General features: G+C 40.4%; 1 protein-coding gene across 1 annotated transcript in view; it reads left to right on the top strand.

The window, feature by feature from the left end:
• Window positions 1–20,415, top strand: part of LOC121555242 (stonustoxin subunit beta-like) — a gene marked incomplete at its 3' end in the record, with an annotated part of 38,200 nt that overhangs the window by 12,865 nt on the left and 4,920 nt on the right. The window contains exons 2-3 of the mRNA XM_045214919.1: window positions 11,043–11,194; window positions 16,841–17,014. Of these exons, the coding sequence (XP_045070854.1) occupies window positions 11,043–11,194; window positions 16,841–17,014 (326 nt within the window). The remainder of the gene's footprint in view (window positions 1–11,042; window positions 11,195–16,840; window positions 17,015–20,415) is intronic.

Below are 20,415 nucleotides of genomic sequence, written 5' to 3'. Positions count from 1 at the left end.
CATGCATAGCTTTAATTTATACCCATAAGTGTAGGACTAAAATGGCTTTATTCTCAGCACTTATACGACACATTTTCTACTCTGAGACGCTTTTTGGATACGGGCCCAGATCTCAAAATATTGTTATAAAAAAACTTAATGTTTGTTTTACATATTTTAAAGAAAAATGAATATTACTAATATACCCGACTGTAAAGACTTGGTTTAGTTCAGGGGTGTCAAACCTCCGGCCCGCGTGCCGGATCAGGCCCGCAAACGGGTTTAATCCGGCCCACGAGATGATTTAAAAAATAAAAATAAAAAATAAAACAAATTATAATAATTTGGTAAAGTATAAAAATACGCTGCAATTTTTCAATAAAATAAACTGCTGTTCCAATTGTGTTAAGCAAGCAAACTGCTTATACCGGGGCAGAGCAAGTAGGTCAAGCACGTGCAGCCAATGAGCTACTTTGTTTTGCCCGCGATATTTATTACGGCTTCTACTTTTAACATTATGTGCTTTGGCACCCTCATTGCCCCAATATGTCTCTGTCAAAAAAGAGAATAGTGGACGCAGAGTGCAGAGTGTTCCAAGAAAAATGGTCATCCTATTTATTCACGGAATTGAATGGGAAAGATGTATGTTTGGTGTGTTCAGAGCATGTTGCAGTGCTGAAAGAATATAACCTTCGTCGCCACTATGTGAGTCTTCATGCCGACAAATATGACAACTTTCAAGGACAGCGGAGATGAGAGAAGGTGAATGAACTGTTGGCGGGTCTGAAGAAACAGCAGTCTGTGTTTACTCACAGCTGAGACATCAGTGACGCTGCAGTGAAAGCTAGCTACCTCATTGCTAATGAAATCACAGTGGCTTCAAAACCATTTAGTGAGGGTGAATTTGTAAAAACATGCATGATGAAGGCAGCGGAGATTGTGTGCCCTGAAAAGCGGCAGGCTTTTGCAAATATCAGCCTGACAAGAAACAGTTGCAGACAGGATTTCCGATCTTTCAGTGGATTTGGACAGCCAGTTGAAGCAAAAAGTAAAGTCATTTATTGCGTTTTCGTGGAGTTGGTGCCGATGACAGATACAACGACAGCAGCTGATATTTTTACCGCACTTGTCGGCGCGCTGGACAGGGTCGGAGTGGACTGGTCCCGCGCTGTCAGCCTGGCTACAGATGCTGCGCCCTCAATGATCGGGAAAAAAGCAGGCGTTGTGACAAAGTTCAGAGAGAAAGTGCAATATGTAAATGGAGGACGTGATTTTTTTGACTTTTCACTGTATTTTGCACAAGGAGGCTTTGTGTTGCAAGTCATTAAAGATAGATAACGTCATGAAGGTGGTCATCCAAACTGTTAATTTCATCCGATCCAGAAGCCTGAATCACCGTCAGTTTGACAGCCTTCTCAGAGAGAAAGACCACATCTATGGCCTGCCATACCACACTGAGGTAAGATGGTTAAGCCGAGGTGCTGTGCTGAGGCGTTTCTTTGATTTACGAGAAGAAATTGAACAGTTCATGGAAGAAAAGGGCAAACCAGTGTTAGAATTTCATTCCGCAGAATGGATGCAGGACCTTGCATTTATGGTGGATGTTACAGAGCACCTGAATAACTTTAACAAACAGCTGCAAGGGCGCAACAAAGTTGTCACGCAGTATTATGACAGCATACGTTCTTTCAAGTTGAAGCTGTCATTGTGGGAGACGCAACTTGCCGGTGGTGATGCAGCTCACTTCCCCTGTCTGAAAAATGTGTGCGCGACCCAACATGTGGCAGACATGAAGCGGTTCAAAGATAAAATAACGGGACTGTTACGGGAGTTTGAGCAACGCTTTCAGATTTATGTTTATATGTTTTTATGTTGATGTGCTATTGTTTTTAATTGATTTTATTTTATTTGTATATTTAACCTATTCTTGACTCTGTGGTTCTTGCACTTGTTTGGGGAACAGGATTTCATTATTTGTATCTACATTTCTGCCTGAGAAATGACACCCTGATATAGTTCTGTGATCTGTGAAACAGTTCTGTTAATCACTGAGGCATTGTGTGTTTGTGTGTTCTTTTTCTTTAGAATTTTCAAATAAACTTGACGTGTTTTATGATTAATAGTGATGTTGTGCTTGCACTATTTTGGACACACTGTCCTCAGGCTCCAGCTTTATGTTGTATGTTGATCGTATTAAAACAAAGAAAACAATCTGAAGTTGTTGTTTTTAAGTTATATATACCATGATTTTTCCGGTCCGGCCCACTTGGGAATAGATTTTCCTCCATGTGGCCCCTGAGCTAAAATGAGTTTGACATCCGTGGTTTAGTTTATTGTGTGGCTCTGCTCATGTCCGCGTTCTGAAACTGTCCGCGTCCACGTACGGTTTGGCGCCAAGCATATTGTCCAGTTACGCGCAGAGTGGACTGAGGTGATCTTGGGGAACAACAACGGAGTTCGTTACAGTGTTGAGACGCCGAAGTTTATTGTTCAATTTGCTTTTTGGTCAGTGACAGTATGAGTGTAGCCAGATCCTTTTCTCTCGCTATCCTTGTTTCATTTTGTGGTTCACCGGATTCGTCATCATCCTCGAGGGACAGACGAATGACCTGCTAGCTAGCCAAGCTAGTCGGTACAGCTAGCTAAGCTAGCTACTCTACCAGCAGCATCCTAGTTATGCTAGCTACCACTACATCATCACCAGCTCCTGCATTTCTTGTGGACCGATGGAGCTCCCTGGTTGTTTCTTCCACCTGTTAAATACCGTGGAGGGCTTCTCCCTCTGTCTTTGACGGATGCTGGCCTACGCTCCCTCTGTCACTTCAGTGTTTAACCCCTCTGTGTCCAAGGACTGAACTTTTGAATATTATTTTCGGGGCGCCTCAAGTGACATTTTTTACAACGTTTATTTCTGATAAAATTAGTTCATTGCATCCGCCATGGAGCCCAGTTTCATAATATTATCTTCTGTCCCTGGTTATGAAGTCATGCGAAAAAAACAGGCCTTATTTTAGGGTATTTTTCACCCTACCAGCTCCTATTATTCTATTGAGCTACGTGACACCGACTCGCCTTCAGAACGTTCTATTCCCAGCCCATTGTTCTGCGTCACAATGCCAGCTTCACTATTGTTATCAATGAGACCTGCCTGCGTTAACCCTGTAGGTTTACCTCAGGTAACTTATTATTGCCAAGGTTACAGCTACTTGGTGAGCGTTAACCCTGTAGGTTTACCTCAGGTAACTTATTATTAACAAGGTTACAGCTACTTGGTGAGCGTTAACCATGTAGGTTTACCTCAGGTAACTTATTATTAACAAGGTTACGGCTACTTGGTGAGTGTTAACCCTGTAGGTTTACCTCAGGTAACTTATTATTAACAAGGTTACGGCTACTTGGTGAGCGCGCTCACTGTTACATTTTAGTCATTTAGCAGACCCTCTTATCCAGAGCAATTTACAGGAGCAATTAGGGTTAAGTGCCTTGCTCAAGGGCACATCGACAGATTTTTCAACTAGTCGGCTCAGGGATTAGAACCAGCGACCTTTCGGGTTACTGGCACTATGCTCTTAACCACTAAGCTACCTGCAGCTCAGTTCCCCTGAGCACACGTTGTGGTCACAAATAGTGCTAGGAATGGCTGGTGGATATCCATCAAACGTTAAACATTTTCTGGTCATGTTTAACCATATTTGTTTTCAGAAAAAGGTGTACAACCTAAACAAAACGTATGTCCTATCCTCTTTTTCAAGATGTGGTCAATTTAAACAGCCAGAATGCATTTTTTTATTAAGAAATAACACTTTTTCTTTGACGATTTGTTGTTTCTAAATGGCTGCTGGCCATTAACAATTTTGTTAATCAAAACCTGTCTTAGCGTTTGCTGTTTTTTTGATTGTTATTAGTTATTTTATGATATGTATTATTGCAAGGCAGAATGCTTGATAAACAAGCCACATTAGTTTTTATTCTCAGCTGCCTCACCAATGTCTGTACGTGAATTAATAACTTTTATTTGCTAAATATTTCCAATATACAGTAGGGAAAGAAGTATTTAGTCAGCCACCAATTGTGCAAGTTCTCCCACTTAAAAATATGAGTGAGGCCTGTAATGTTCATCATGGTACACGTCAACTATGACAGACAAAATGAGGAAAAATAATCCAGAAAATCACATTGTAGGATCTTTAATTAATTTATTTGCAATTATGGTGGAAAATAAGTATTTGGTCAATAACAAAAAGTTTCTCAATACTTTGTTATATACCCTTTGTTGGCAATGACACAGGTCAAACGTTTTCTGTAAGTCTTCACAAGGTTTTCACACACTGTTGCTGGTATTTTGGCCCATTCCTCCATGCAGATCTCCTCTAGAGCAGTGATGTTTTGGGGCTGTCGCTGGGCAACATGGACTTTCAACTCCCTCCAAAGATTTTCTATGGGGTTGAGATCTGGAGACTGGCTAGTCCACTCCAGGACCTTGAAATGCTTCTTACGAAGCCACTCCTTCGTTGCCCGGGCGGTGTGTTTGGGATCATTGTCATACTGAAAGACCCAGCCACGTTTCATCTTCAATGCCCTTGCTGATGGAAGGAGGTTTTCACTCAAAATCTCACGATACATGGCCCCATTCTTTTTCCTTTACACGGATCAGTCGTCCTGGTCCCTTTGCAGAAAAACAGCCCCAAAGCATGATGTTTCCACCCCCCATGCTTATGGATGCAACTCAGCATTCTTTGTCCTCCAAACACGACGAGTTGAGTTTTTACCAAAAATTTATATTTCCGTTTCATCTGACGATATGACATTCTCCCAATCCTCTTCTGGATCATCCAAATGCACTCTAGCAAACTTCAGATGGGCCTGGACATGTACTGGCTTAAGCAGGGGGACACGTCTGGCACTGCAGGATTTGAGTCCCTGGCGGCGTAGTGTGTTACTGATGGTAGGCTTTGTTACTTTTGGTCCCGAGCTCTCTGCAGGTCATTCACTAGGTCCCCCGTGTGGTTCTGGGATTTTTGCTCACCGTTCTTGTGATCATTTTGACCCCATGGAGTGAGATCTTGCGTGGAGCCCCAGATCGAGGGAGATTATCAGTGGTCTTGTATGTCTTCCATTTCCTAATAATTGCTCCCATAGTTGATTTCTTCAAACCAAGCTGCTTACCTATTGTAGATTCAGTCTTCCCAGCCTGGTGCAGGTCTACAATTTTGTTTCTGCTGTCCTTTGAAAGCTCTTTGGTCTTGGCCATAGTGGAGTTTGGAGTGTGACTGTTTGAGGTTGTGGACAGGTGTCTTTTATACTGATAACAAGTTCAAACAGGTGCCATTAATACAGGTAACGAGTGGAGGACAGAGGAGCCTCTTAAAGAAGAAGTTAATGGTCTGTGAGATCCAGAAATCTTGCTTGTTTGTAGGTGACCAAATACTTATTTTCCACCATAAATTGCAAATAAATTCATAAAAAATCCTACAATGTGATTTTCAGGGTTTTTTTTCTCAATTTGTCTGTCATAGTTGATGTGTACCTATGATGAAAATTACAGGCCTCTCAAATATTTTTAAGTGGGAGAACTTGCACAATTGGTGGCTCACTAAAAACTTTTTTCCCCCACTGTATGGCAACATAAGACAACGAAGCATCAGTTATAGGCTACAAGCAGCAATATGATTGACATAAAATAGCATGCAACCAAATACTAAATGTCCCATGATTTTCTAGAATGGTCACTCATTACTTTAGCTAGCTATATATCTCGTATTTGTCCTTTGTTGCTTTTGGAAGAGCAATTAAATAGTAACTATAGCAGGTGATGAACCCCAGGTAAATAATCACTAGTCAGATGCGCTAACCTCAACCCTAGTATACATGCATTATAAAATATTGGGAGTAAACAACCTCGGAATAGAAAAGACAAGAGTGCGTCTTCCAACCGGCCAATAAATTACATCATGCAACACTCGCAGTTAGCAAATGTACCTCAACATGCCCCTCGCTTGTGCTAGAAGGCAGAGTGCTCGCTGCTGGTTGATGAATCTGACAATGAATGTACTAGGAAAATACGTTTTTCTCGACCAGAGGTGACTGAATTAATGTTCAGGCTTATTGATAATCGTTATAGTAATGAAGTATAATTTCAAAACATGAGCATAAAAACAGCTAATAATAAACATGAATCATCATTATATTATTTCACAGTAACCTGTTAAATGCTTTTTCAGTCGTTCCTCTTGCCTTAGCAGTGTGGAAAGGGGCAGTAAAAAGTGTGTGCAGGAGTTTTCCTGTGAGGGGGAGGAGTGGTGTATCCAGGGAGAAAACTAAACAAATCTTCTGAAATGTCATTTGTGGTCTTATGCTGCCATCTATTGGAATTATTTAGCAACTGCAGTAGTGCTGAATAAAGTATGTCCTTACTAAAGTAGTAATTACTCAGAATTTCAAAATATGACATTTTCTAGTTCATTCTACCACTTACAACCATAACATAACCATGTATAGCATAACAAACAATGAAACTGACATAAACCAACAACACCATACATTAAGTTAACTATATATATATAATATATATAATATAAACTATTTATTTAGATGGGTGACATTATCTGCCAAAGTAACACCACTGTAGATAAAGAAGAGCTCTCCAGTAGGTGAACCAAAACATTCAGCTTTTCTCAAAAGTGAGGTTACAAGTTTATCATCTTTCAAAGCAGAATAACTTTCCCATTGTTCCTCAACTGTAGTGTATGATATACCTTTTTCTAGCTGAGTCTCTACTTTTATCCAATGTAAAAAACACAATTTCAAATGTTGCTACATAAGATCGAATCGAGCCGGTCGGTCACATTTGACTGTGTAAAACCTAGCAGTACTACTTATTTCTCTGATAGTGAGGCAGATATATATTATTACTGTGTAAAACCTAGCAGTACTACTTATTTCTCTGAGAGTGAGGCAGATATATTATTACTGTGTTAAACCTAGCAGTACTACTTATTTCTCTGAGAGTGAGGCAGATATAGAGCATTATGCAAAAAAACATGATTATTTGTGTCACGATCGTCATACATAGAGGAAGACCAAGGCGCAGCGTTGAAGGCAAACATATTTATTTAATAAATGATCACATGATCAAAACAACAAAACGATGACGTGACAGTCAATGGTAAATCACAAACCAAATACGAACAAGAAACCACAATGAAAGAGTGCCAAACGGCTACCTAAGTACGACTCCCAATCAGAGACAACGAGCTACAGCCGTCTCTGATTGGGAGCCACCCTGGCCAACATAGATCTACAAAACCAGAAAGTGAAACCTAGAACACACATAGACTATACACACCCTGGCTCAACATATTAGAGTCCCCAGAGCCAGGGCGTGACAATTTGTCTCTCTGAAATGACACCATCAAGTGATAGATTTAAACAAATACATGTCTGTCATTGAACAATCACATGCCATGATTAGCTAGTGAAAAAACACACCAATCTCTTTCATAATTTCTTTAAACAATAAAAGCTAATTTACGAACATTTCTGAAAATGGATATATAGCGTTTTGGAATGAAACTATTCTTATGTTTCCCCATCTGAGCTCAGAGTAGATGAGAGACGTAATGTTTGTCTCTGTTGTGTTGAAGTCCAATCAAGCAGGAGAGACCAGCCTCCCCTGTACCCAGCTGTGTGTCCATGAAGAGTGACAAGTCTATGGAAGCTCCTATGAAGTTTAGAGAGGGAGACTTTTCTAGTGAACAAAGGTAAGAAGAACTCATGGGTCATGGTCAGTGAGTTAAACAACACTGTCTCTAGTCATTTCTCCTCTCCCATTTTCCCATTTCTTTTGGTTGTTTTCATAATCCATAGGCTAATCCTTTTTCCATTTTCATAGTCCTGAAACAATATTAAACTAACACAACATTCCCTCCCTGTGTGTGTGTGTGGGCGTGTGTGTGTGTGTGTGTGTGTGTGTGTGTGTGTGTGTGTGTGTGTGCACTCCCTGGATGAGGAGATGTAATCTCTATCCTGATTGCCTAGTCACTTTTACCCCTACCTACATGTACATATTACCTCAACTACCTGGTACCCCTGCACATTGACTCAGTACTGGTACTCCTTATAGGCTCATTGTTGTTATTTTATGTGTGTGTGTGTGTGTGTGTGTGTGTGTGTGTGTGTGTGTGTGTGTGTGTGTGTGTGTGTGTGTGTGTGTGTGTGTGTGTGTGTGTGTGTGTGTGTGTGTGTGTGTGTGTGTGTGTGTGTGTACGTACTCCCTGGATGAGGAGATGTAACCTCATGTTTTGTCCACAGAAACCAACAGGAGAGATCAGAGTCAGAGATTCTCAGTGGTCAGTCTTCCCAGAGTCATCAAACAGACCTGGCCTCCATATTCAGTGTATGTGGTCCTGTTATGTACATTTGTTTTTGTTTACCTCAAGTAAAGTTGATCTGTCAATCATTCATTCATGTGTTATTGAGAAAGCATTTAGTCTCTTGCTTAACTTATTTACTTGATTTATTTCAGTTGCTTGAAGAGAATATTATGACATTTGTGAAGAACGAGCTGAAGATGTTCAAGAGGATTCTTAGTCCAGAACTCCCAGAAGGCTTTGAGAGTCAGAAGCAGGATAAGGAAGTGGTGGATGCTGAAGATGAGAAGCGGGAGAGCAGTGCCAGAGAGGGGGCTCTGAAGATCACACTGCACGTCCTGAGGAAAATGAACCAGAAGGAGCTTGCTGACACACTGGAGAAAAGTAAGAGCTGTCTGCCTCATGTTGAATGCTGTTTTAGAACATTTAAAAGCTGTAGCTAAAGTACAGCTAATGTAGCTGTGTAACTCAGTGATATTGTAGCAGCCTTAACACAACACCTAGTGACCTCTTCAAACGTTATAACACAGTCCCACAATACTGTAGGCATTAAAACAGACATAATATTAATATCCTCTGTGTTATTTCTTCATTCAGATGAGCTTGCTGTGATTTGCCAACGTAAACTCAAATCTAATCTAAAGAAGAAGTTTCAATGTGTATTTGAGGGGATCGCTAAACAAGGAAACCCAGCACTTCTCAATAAGATCTACACAGAGCTCTACATCACAGAGGGTGGAACAGGAGAGGTCAATAATGAACATGAGCTGAGACAGATTGAGACAACAACCAGGAAACAAGTAAGACCAGAGACTGGAATCAAATGTAACGACATCTTCAAACCTTTAACTGGACAAGACAAACTTATCAGAACTGTGCTGACAAAGGGAGTCGCTGGCATTGGAAAAACAGTCTCTGTGCAGAAGTTCATTCTAGACTGGGCTGAAGGAAAAGCAAATCAGGATGTCCAATTTGTATTTTCATTCCCTTTTCGGGAGCTGAATTTGATGAAAGGGGACAATCACACTTTCATTGAACTTCTCAATCACTTCTCAATGGAAACCAAAGAATCAAGAATCTCCAACTACGACAAGTACAAAGTTCTGTTCATCTTTGATGGTCTGGATGAGTGCCGACTGCCCCTAGACTTCCAGAAGAACAAGATATGTTGTGACGTCACAAAGTCAACCTCAGTGGATGTTCTGCTGACAAATCTCATCAAGGGAAATCTGCTTCCCTCTGCTCTCCTCTGGGTAACTACCCGACCTGCAGCAGCCAATAAGATCCCTTCAGGGTGTGTTGACCAGGTGACAGAGGTACGAGGGTTCAATGACCCACAGAAGGAGGAGTACTTCAGGAAGAGATTCAGTGATGAGGACCTGGCCAGCAGAATCATCTCACACATAAAGACATCAAGGAGCCTCCACATCATGTGCCATATTCCAGTCTTCTGTTGGATTTCTGCAATAGTCCTTGAACACATGCTGAAACATAAGAGAGAAGAGATGCCCAAGACTCTGACTGAGATGTACACACACCTTGTGGAGTTTCATACCAAACAGAATAATGAAAAGTATCTTGGGAAAGAAGAGACAGGTCCACACTGGAATAAAGAGAGCATTCTGACACTGGGAAAACTGGCTTTTCAACAGCTTGTTGAGGGCAATCTAATTTTCTATGAAGAAGACCTGAAAGAGGCTGGCATTGATGTCAATGAAGCCTCAGTGTACTCAGGATTGTGCACACAGCTCTTTAAAGAGGAATGTGTGCTGAACCAGGACAAGGTGTACTGCTTCGTGCATCTGAGCATTCAGGAGTTTCTGGCTGCTGTATATGTGTTCCTCTCATTCATCAACAACAATGAGAATCTAATGGCCAAACCTCAATCAACGTCCAGTAACTTTTCTGTGAGGATCAGACACAAGCGTAAAGTTACCTTCTACAAGAGTGCTGTGGATAAAGCCTTACAAAGTGAGACAGGAAACCTGGACCTGTTCCTCCGATTCCTTCTGGGCCTCTCACTGGAGTCCAATCAGAAGCACTTACGAGGTCTACTGACAAAGACAAGAAGCAGCTCACAGAGCCATGAAGAAACAGTCAAGTACATCAGGGAGAAGATCAGGGAGAATCCCTCTCCAGAGAGGTGCATCAATCTGTTCCACTGTCTGAATGAACTGAAGGACCATTCTCTAGTGAAGGAGATCCAAAGCTACCTGAGCTCAGGAAGTTTCCCAGAAGAAGAACTGTCACCTGCACAGTGGTCAGCTCTGGTCTTTGTGTTGCTGACTTCAGAAAAGGAGCTGGATGTGTTTGACCTGAAGAAATACTCCAGATCAGAGGAAGGTCTTCTGAGGCTGCTGCCATTGGTCAAAGCCTCCAGAGCTGCTCTGTGAGTACATAAAATGACATTTAAGTACTAATCATCATCAAGAAATATTAAGTTTAGAGTAAAATATGTATTATAATATGTATATAATATTCTATTGAAAACCATATTGAATAAATGCATTGATTTTCACATTAGTAAACCATTATAACCATACAATTCTAGGAGACGGAAGATGAATCTATATGTTGTTTAAGAGAATAAACCAAATGCATCTGCCATTGTCCTTCTACACTACTGGTGTTAAATTAACTGTGTTTGTGAAATCATGATGATCTCTTTGCAGGTTGTCAGGCTGTCTAGTCACAGAGGAAGGCTGTGCTTCTCTGGTCTCAGCTCTGAGGTCAAACCCCTCACACCTGAGAGAGCTGGATCTGAGTAACAATGACCTGAAGGATTCAGGAGTGAAGCTGCTCTCTGCTGGACTGGGGAATCCCCACTGTAAACTGGAGACTCTGAGGTCAGTATTCCTGTAGTTGGTCAACAAGTGATAACTGTTCACCAGATCAACATGTGTTTACCAGGCACACATAGTCCACACCATATGTGTTTGGACAGTGAAGCTTACAGTTTTACATTTGGTGCAATACTCCAGCATTTTGGATTTGAGGTAGAATGTTTCATATTAGGCGACAGTACAGAATGTCACCTTTTATTTGAGGTTCTTCATACATATCTGTTTTACTGTTTAGATACGAAAGCACTTTATGTATCTAGTTCTCCCATTTGAAAAAGTCGTAATAATTTGGACATATTCACTTATATTGTATTAAAGTAGTCATAAGTTTAGTATTTGGTCCCAAATTCCTTACCTGCAGTGATTACATCAAGCTTGTGATTCTACAAACTTGTTGAATGCATTTGCAGTTTGTCTTGGTTGTGTTTTGGATGATGTTTTCCCCAATAGAAACTGAATGGTGAATAATGTCCTGTCATTTTGGAGTCACTTCACTTGTATTGTCAGTAAGAATAGAAGATGTTTCTGAACACTTCTACATTCATGTGGATGCTACCATGATTATGAATAATCATTAATGAATCGTGAATAATGATGAATGAGAAAGTTACAGAGGAACAAGGATCATACCCCCTCTGTTATTGGTAATGGTGAGAGGTTAGCATGTTTTGTTGTAGCCTCTGTAACTTTCTCACTCATTATTATTCATGATTCATTCATGATTTTTCTTAATCATAGCATCATTTGGATTAATTCAGTAGTGTTTAGAAACATGTTATGTACTCACTTAGACAGAAAATTACTCCAGTCATCATCCACCATTCAGTTACTATTGGACAAAACATAACCCAAAACACAACCAAAACAAACTGCAAATGCAACCAACGAGTTTACAACCAAATACTCAACTTTTGACTACTTTAATGCATTATAAGTCAAATGGTCAGAATACGTATGACTTCTTCAAATGGGGAGACTAGATACATAAAGTGCTTTCATTTCTAAACGGTGAAACAGATATGTATTAAAATATCCTCAAATAAAAGGTGACATTATATACTGTCACCTCATGAAACATTTGATCTCAAATCCAAAATGCTGGAGTACAGAGCCACATTTAAAATGTTAGCTTCACTGTCAAACTAGATATGGTGTGGACTGTATACTCAATACAATCTAAATCTGATACCTCACTGTCTGTCTTTTGACTGATACTGCTTTTTAAACTGCTCTGGTCAGTTACTCAAATATTTGTACTTTTATATTTTTCTCTCTACAAGCAATACTTTGATAATTTGTCATTTCTAATAATGATACATTCATTTATGAATAGATATGGCAGGTTTCAGGACACTGATATATCTTAATATGTAGAAAAAATATACTGCCACTATTTTCACCACCAAAGAATAGCAGTGTGGTTTTAATATGATTTGACTCTTTGCAGGCTGTCAGGCTGTCTAGTCACAGAGGAAGGCTGTGCTTCTCTGGTCTCAGCTCTGAAGTCAAACCCCTCACACCTGAGAGAGCTGGACCTGAGTAACAATGACCTGGAGGATTCAGGAGTGAAGCTGCTCTCTGCTGTCCTGGGGAATCCCCACTGTAAACTGGAGACTCTGAGGTCAGTATTCCTGTAGTTGGTCAACAGTAGGTTACTAACTGTAAGTCGCTCTGGATAAGAGCGTCTGCTAAATGACTAAAATGTAAATGTAAATGTAATGTCAACAAGTGATAACTGTTCACCAGATCCACATGTGTTTACCAGGCACACATAGTCCACACCATATGTGTTTGGACAGTGAAGCTTACAGTTTTAAATTTGGTGCTATGCTCCAGCAATTTGGATTTGAGATAGAATGTTTCATATTAGGCAACAGTACAGAATGTCACCTTTTATTTGAGGATATTCATATATATTTTACCGTTTAGAAATGAAAGCACTTAATGTATCTAGTTCTCCCATTTGAAAAAGTATTTTATTATTTGGACAAATTAATGTAGTCCAAAGTTTAGTGTTTGGTCCAATATACTTTGCCTGCAGTGATTACATCAAGCTTGTGATTCTACAAACTTGTTGAATGCATTTGCAGTTTGTCTTGGTTGTGTTTTAGATGATGTTTTTCCCAATAGAAACTGAATGGTGAATACTGTCCTGTCATTTTGGAGTCACTTCACTTGTATTGCCAGTAAGAATAGAAGATGTTTCTGAACACTTCTACATTCATGTGGATGCTACCATGATTCAGAATGATCCACCTGGCTACCACTACCCCGGCCACCAGCTCTGCACCCTCAGCTGCAACTTGCCCATGCCCCCCCGCTTCTCTTTCACACAAATTCAGACAGCTGGTGTTCTGAAAGAGCTGAAAAATCTGGACCCCTACAAATCAGCTGGGCTAGACAATCTGGACCCTTTCTTTCTAAAATTAGCCGCGAAATTGTCGCAACCCCTATTACTAGCCTGTTCAACCTCTCTTTGTAACGTCTGAGATCCCCAGAGATTGGAAAGCTGCCGCGGTCATCCCCCTCTTCAAAGGGGGTGACACTCTAGAGCCAAACTGTTACAGACCTATATCCATCCTGCCCTGCCTTTCGAAAGTATTTGAAAGCCAAGTTAACAAACAGATAACCGACCATTTCGAATCCCACAGTACCTTCTCCGCTATGCAATCTGGTTTCCGAGCTGGTCATGGGTGCACTTCAGCCACGCTCAAGGTCCTAAACGATATAATAACTGCAATCGATAATAGACAGTACTGTGCAGCCGTCTTCATCGACCTGGCCAAGGCTTTCGACTCTGTCAACCACCGCATTCTTATTGGCAGACTAAATAGCCTTGGTTTCTCTAATGACTGCCTCGACTGGTTCACCAACTACTTCTCAGATAGAGTTCAATGTGTCAAATCGGAGGGCCTGTTGTCTGGACCTCTGGCCGTCTCTCTGGGGGTGCCACAGGGTTCAATTCTCGGGCCGACTCTATTCTCTGTGTATATCAATGATGTAGTCATAAGTTTAGTATTTGGTCCCATATTCCTTACCTGCAGTGATTACATCAAGCTTGTGTTTCTACAAACTTGTTGAATGCATTTGCAGTTTGTCTTGGTTGTGTTTTAGATGATGTTTTTCCCAATAGAAACTGAATGGTGAATAATGTCCTGTCATTTTGGAGTCACTTGACTTGTATTGTCAGTAAGAATAGAAGATGTTTCTGAACACTTCTACATTCATGTGGATGCTACCATGATTATGAATAATCATGAATGAATCCCTGAATGATGATGACTGAGAAAGTTACAGAGGAACAAGGATCATACCCCCTCTGTTATTGGTAATGGTGAGAGGTTAGCATGTTTTGTTGTAGCCTCTGTAACTTTCTCACTCATTATTATTCATGATTAATTCATGATTTTTCTTAATCATGGCAGTCAGAGGCTTGATGTAGGTATTGCATTCAACGAATATGGGACCAAATACTCAACTTTTGACTACTTTAATACACTATAAGTTAATTGGTCAGAATACTTATGACTTCTTGAAAAAGTGGGAGTAGATACATAAAGGGCTTTTATTTTTCTAAATGGTGAAACAGATATGTATAAAAATACCCTCAAATAAAATGTGACATTATATACTGTCACCTCATATGAAACATTTGATCTCAAATCCAAAATGAGCATAGAGCCACATTTAAAATGTTAGCTTCACTGTCAAACTAGATATGGTGTGGACTGTATACTCAATACAATCTAAATCTGATACCTCACTGTCTGTCTTTTGACTGATACTGCTTTTAAACTGCTCTGGTCAGTCTACTCAAATATTTGTAATATGCATTTTTCTCTCTACACACAATATTACGATTTTTTTCTAATAATAATATATATATATATATATATATATATATATATATGGCAGGTTTCAGGACACTGGTATTAATGAAAATGTTGAAAAAATATACTGCCACTATTTTCACCACCAAAGAATAGCAGTGTGGTTTTAATATGATTTGACTCTTTGCAGGCTGTCAGGCTGTCTAGTCACAGAGGAAGGCTGTGCTTCTCTGGTCTCAGCTCTGAAGTCAAACCCCTCACACCTGAGAGAGCTGGATCTGAGTAACAATGTCCTGAAGGATTCAGGAGTGAAGCTGCTCTCTGCTGGACTGGAGGATCCACACTGCAGACTGGAGACTCTGAGGTCAGTATTCCTTTAGTTGGTCAACAAGTGATAACTGTTCACCAGATCCACATGTGTTTACCAGGCACACATAGTCCACACCATATGTGTTTGGACAGTGAAGTTACAGTTTAAAATTTGGTGCTATGCTCCAGCATTTTGGATTTCATATATAATGTTTCATATTAGGCAACAGTACAGAATGTCTCCTTTTATTTAAAGGTATTCATATATATATATATATATATTTTACCGTTTAGAAATGAAAGCACGTAATGTGTCTTGTTCTCCCATTTGAAAAAGTTGTAATAATTTGGACATATTCACTTATATTGTATTAAAGTAGTCATGAGTTTAGTATTTGGTCCCATATTCCTTACCTGCAGTGATTACATCAAGCTTGTGATTCTACAAACTTGTTGAATGCATTTGCAGTTTGTCTTGGTTGTGTTTTGGATGATGTTTTTCCCAATAGAAACTGAATGGTGAATAATGTCCTGTCATTTTGGAGTCACTTCACTTGTATTGTCAGTAAGAATAGAAGATATTTCTGAACACTTCTACATTCATGTGGATGCTACTATGATTATGAATAATCATGAATGAATCGTGAATGATGATTAATGAGAAAGTTACAGAGGCACAAGGATCATACCCCCTCTGTTATTGGTAATGGTGAGAGGTTAGCATGTTTTGTTGTAGCCTCTGTAACTTTCTCATTCATTATTATTCATGATTCATTCATGATTTTTCTTAATCATTGCATCATCAGGATTAATTTAGTAGTGTTTAGAAACATGTTATCTACTCACTTAGACAGAAAATTACTCCAGTCATCATCCACCATTCAGTTACTATCGGGCAAAACATAACCCAAAACACAACCAAAACAAACTGCAAATGCAACCAACGAGTTTGGGACCAAATACTCAACTTTTGACTACTTTAATACACTGTAAGTGAAATGGTCAGAATACTTTTGACTTCTTCAAATGGGGGGACTAGATACATAAAGTGCTTTTATTTTTCTGAACAGTGAAACAGATATGTATTAAAATACCCTCAAATAAAAGGTGACATTATATACTGTCACCTCATATAAAACATTTAATCTCAAATCCACAATGCTGGAGTATAGAGCCACATTTAAAATGTTAGCTTCACTGTCATAATATATATGGTGTGGACTGTATACTCAATACAATCTAAATCTGATACCTCACTGTCTGTCTTTTGACTGATACTGCTTTTTAAACTGCTCTGGTCAGTTACTCAAATATTTGTACTTTTATATTTTTCTCTCTACAAGCAATACTTTGATAATTTGTCATTTCTAATAATGATACATTCATTTATGAATAGATATGGCAGGTTTCAGGACACTGATGTATCTTAATATGTAGAAAAAATATACTGCCACTATTTTCACCACCAAAGAATAGCATTGTGGTTTTAATATGATTTGACTCTTTGCAGGCTGTCAGGCTGTCTAGTCACAGAGGAAGGCTGTGCTTCTCTGGTCTCAGCTCTGAAGTCAAACCCCTCACACGTGAGAGAGCTGGACCTGAGCTACAATCACCCAGGAGACTCAGGAGTCAGACTGCTCTCTGCTGGACTGGAGGATCCACACTGCAGACTGGAGAAACTCAAGTATGTAGAGGGTTTATGTCAATGTTCATATCAGACATGTTGGAGTTATCAGGCTAGTTAAGACAAACATTCTGACCACCACTTGGACTAAGTTATATAAAGACTGTGTGTGTGTGTGTGTGTGTGTGGGTGGGTGTGTGTGTGTGTGTGTGTGTGTGTGTGTGTGTGTGTGTGTGTGGGTCCAGTGTGTGTGTGTGGTTCCAGTGTGTGTGTGTGGGTCCAGTGTGTGTGTGTGTGGGTCCAGTGTGTGTGTGTGTGTGTGTGTGTGTGTGTCCAGTGTGTGTGTGTGTGTGTCCAGTGTGTGTGTGTGTGTGTCCAGTGTGTGTGTATGTGTGTCCAGTGTGTGTATGTGTGTGTGTGTGTGTGTCTGTGTGTGTCCAATGTGTGTGTGTGTGTGTTCTTTGTCCAGTGTGTGTGTGTGTGTTTGTGTGTGTCCAGTGTGTGTGTGTGTGTGTGTGTGTGTGTGTGTGTGTCCAGTGTGTGTGTGTGGGTCCAGTGTGTGTGTGTGGGTCCAGTGTGTGTGTGTGTGTGTGTCCAGTGTGTGTGTGTGTGTGTCAGTGTGTGTGTGTCAGTGTGTGTGTGTGCCAGTGTGTGTGTGTCCAGTGTGTGTGTGTACAGTGTGTGTGTGTGTGTCAGTGTGTGTGTGTTTGTGTGTGTGTGTGTCCGGTGTGTGTATGTGTGTGTGTTTGTGTCTGTGTGTGTCCTGTGTGTGTTTGTGTCTTTGTCCAGTGTGTGTGTGTGTGTGTCCAGTGTCTGTGTGTGCACGTGTATCAGTACACACACTGGACACACACACACTGGACACACATACACACTGGACACACACACACACACAAAGGACGCACACACACACACACAAACACACACTGGATACACACACACTCACACTGGACACACACACACACACTAGACACACACACACTGGACAAACACACACACACTAGACAAACAAACACACACTGGACACACACACACACTGGACACACACACACACACTAGACATACACACACACACTGGACACACACAAACAATGGACACACACACACACTGGACAAACACACACACACACACACACACACACACACACACTGGACACACACCGGACACACACACAAACACAAACACACACTGGACTCACACACAAACACACACACACTGGACACACACAAACACACAGACTTACTCACACTGGACACACACACACACACACACACACACTGTAAACACACACACTGGACACATACACACAAAGGACACACACACACACACACAAACACACACTAGAAATACACACAAACACACACACACACTGGACACACACACACACACACACACACAAGGATTAATTTAGTAGTGTTTAGAAACATGTTATCTACTGTTAATAATGATACATTAATTCATGTATATACAGTACCAGTCAAAAGTTTGGACACACCTACTCATTCAAGGGTTTGTCTTTATTTTTACTATTTTCTACATTGTAGAATAATAGTGAAGACATTAAAACTCTGAAATAACACATATGGAATCATGTAGTAACCAAAAAAGTGTTAAACAAATGAAAATATATTTTATATTTGAAATTCTTCAAATAGCCACCCTTTGCCTTGATGACAGCTTTGCACACTCTTGATATTCTCTCAACCAGCTTCACCTGGAATGCTTTTCCAACAGTCTTGAAGGAGTTCCCACATATGCTGAGCACTTGTTGGCTGCTTTTCCTTCACTCTGCCGTCCAACTCATCCCAAACCATCTCAATTGGGTTGAGGTCGGGTGATTATGGAGGCCAGGTCATCTGATGCAGCACTCAATCCCTCTCCTTACACAGTCTGGAAGTGTGTTGGGTCAGTGTCCTGTTGAAAAACAAATGATAGTCCCACTAAGCCCAAACCAGATGGGATGGCGTATTGTTGCAGAATGCTGTGGTAGCCATGCTGGTTAAGTGTGCCTTGAATTCTAAATAAATCACAAACAGTGTCACCAGCAAAGCACCCCCACACCATAACACCTCCTCCTCCATGCTTTACGGTGGGAAGTACACATGCCGAAATCATCCGTTCACCCACACCACTTCTCACAAAGACATGGCGGTTGGAACCAAAAATCTCAAATTTGGACTCCAGGCCAAAGGACAAATGTCCACAGGTCTAATGTCCATTGCTCGTGATTCTTGGCCCAAGCAAGTCTCTTCTTATTATTGGTGTCCTTTAGTAGTGGTTTCTTTGCAGCAATTCGACCATGAAGGCCTGATTCACACAGTCCCCTCTGAAAAGTTGATGTAGAGATGTGTCTGTGACTTGAACTCTGTGAAGAATTTATTTGGGCTGCAATTTCTGAGGCTGGTAACTCTGATGAACTTATCCTCTGCAGCAGAGGTAACTTTGGGTCTTCCATTCCTGTGGCGGTCCTCATGAGAGCCAGTTTCATCATAGTGCTTGATATTTTTTGCGACTGCACTTGAAGTAACTTTAAAAGTTCTTGAAATGTTCCTTATTGAATGACCATCATGTCTTAAAGTAATGATGGACTGTGGTTTCTCTTTGCTTATTTGAGCTGTTCTTGCCATAATATGGACTTGGTCTTTTACCAAATAGGGCTATCTTCTGTATACCCCCCCTACCTTGTCACAACACAACTGATTGGCTCAAATGCATTAAGAAGGAAATAAATTCAACAAATTAACTTTTAAGAAGGCACACCTGTTAATTGAAATGCATTCCAGGTGACTACCTCATGAAGCTGGTTGAGAGAATGGCAAGAGTGTGCAAAGCTGTCATCAAGGCAAAGGGTGGCTATTTGAAGAATCTAAAAAATAAAATATAGAAAATTTGTTTAACACTTTTTTGGTTACTACATGATTCCATATGTGTTATTTCATAGTTTTGATGTCTTCACTATTATTCTACAATGTAAAAAATAGTTTTTAAAAAACTAAACAAAAACTTGAATGAGTAGGTGTGTTCAAACTTTTGACTGATAGTGTATATATACATATATGAATAGATATGGCAGGTTTCAGGACTCTGATGTATCTGAAAATGTAGAAAAAATATATTTTCACCACCAAAGAATAGCAGTGTGGTTTTAATATGATTTGACTCTTTGCAGGCTATCATGCTGTCTAGTCACAGAGGAAGGCTGTGCTTCTCTGGTCTCAGCTCTGAAGTCAAACCCCTCACACCTGAGAGAGCTGGATCTGAGTAACAATGACCTGAAGGATTCAGGAGTGAAGCTGCTCTCTGCTGGACTGGGGAATCCCCACTGTAAACTGGAGACTCTGAGGTCAGTATTCCTGTAGTTGGTCAACAAGTGATAACAGTTCACCAGATCCACATGTGTTTACCAGGCACACATAGTCCACACCATATGTGTTTGGACAGTGAAGCTTACAGTTTTACA

Source organism: Coregonus clupeaformis, unplaced genomic scaffold, assembly GCF_020615455.1.
Source record: "Coregonus clupeaformis isolate EN_2021a unplaced genomic scaffold, ASM2061545v1 scaf0338, whole genome shotgun sequence".
Classification (NCBI taxonomy): Eukaryota; Metazoa; Chordata; class Actinopteri; order Salmoniformes; family Salmonidae; genus Coregonus; species Coregonus clupeaformis.
This window is presented reverse-complemented; position numbering and strand designations above follow the sequence as displayed.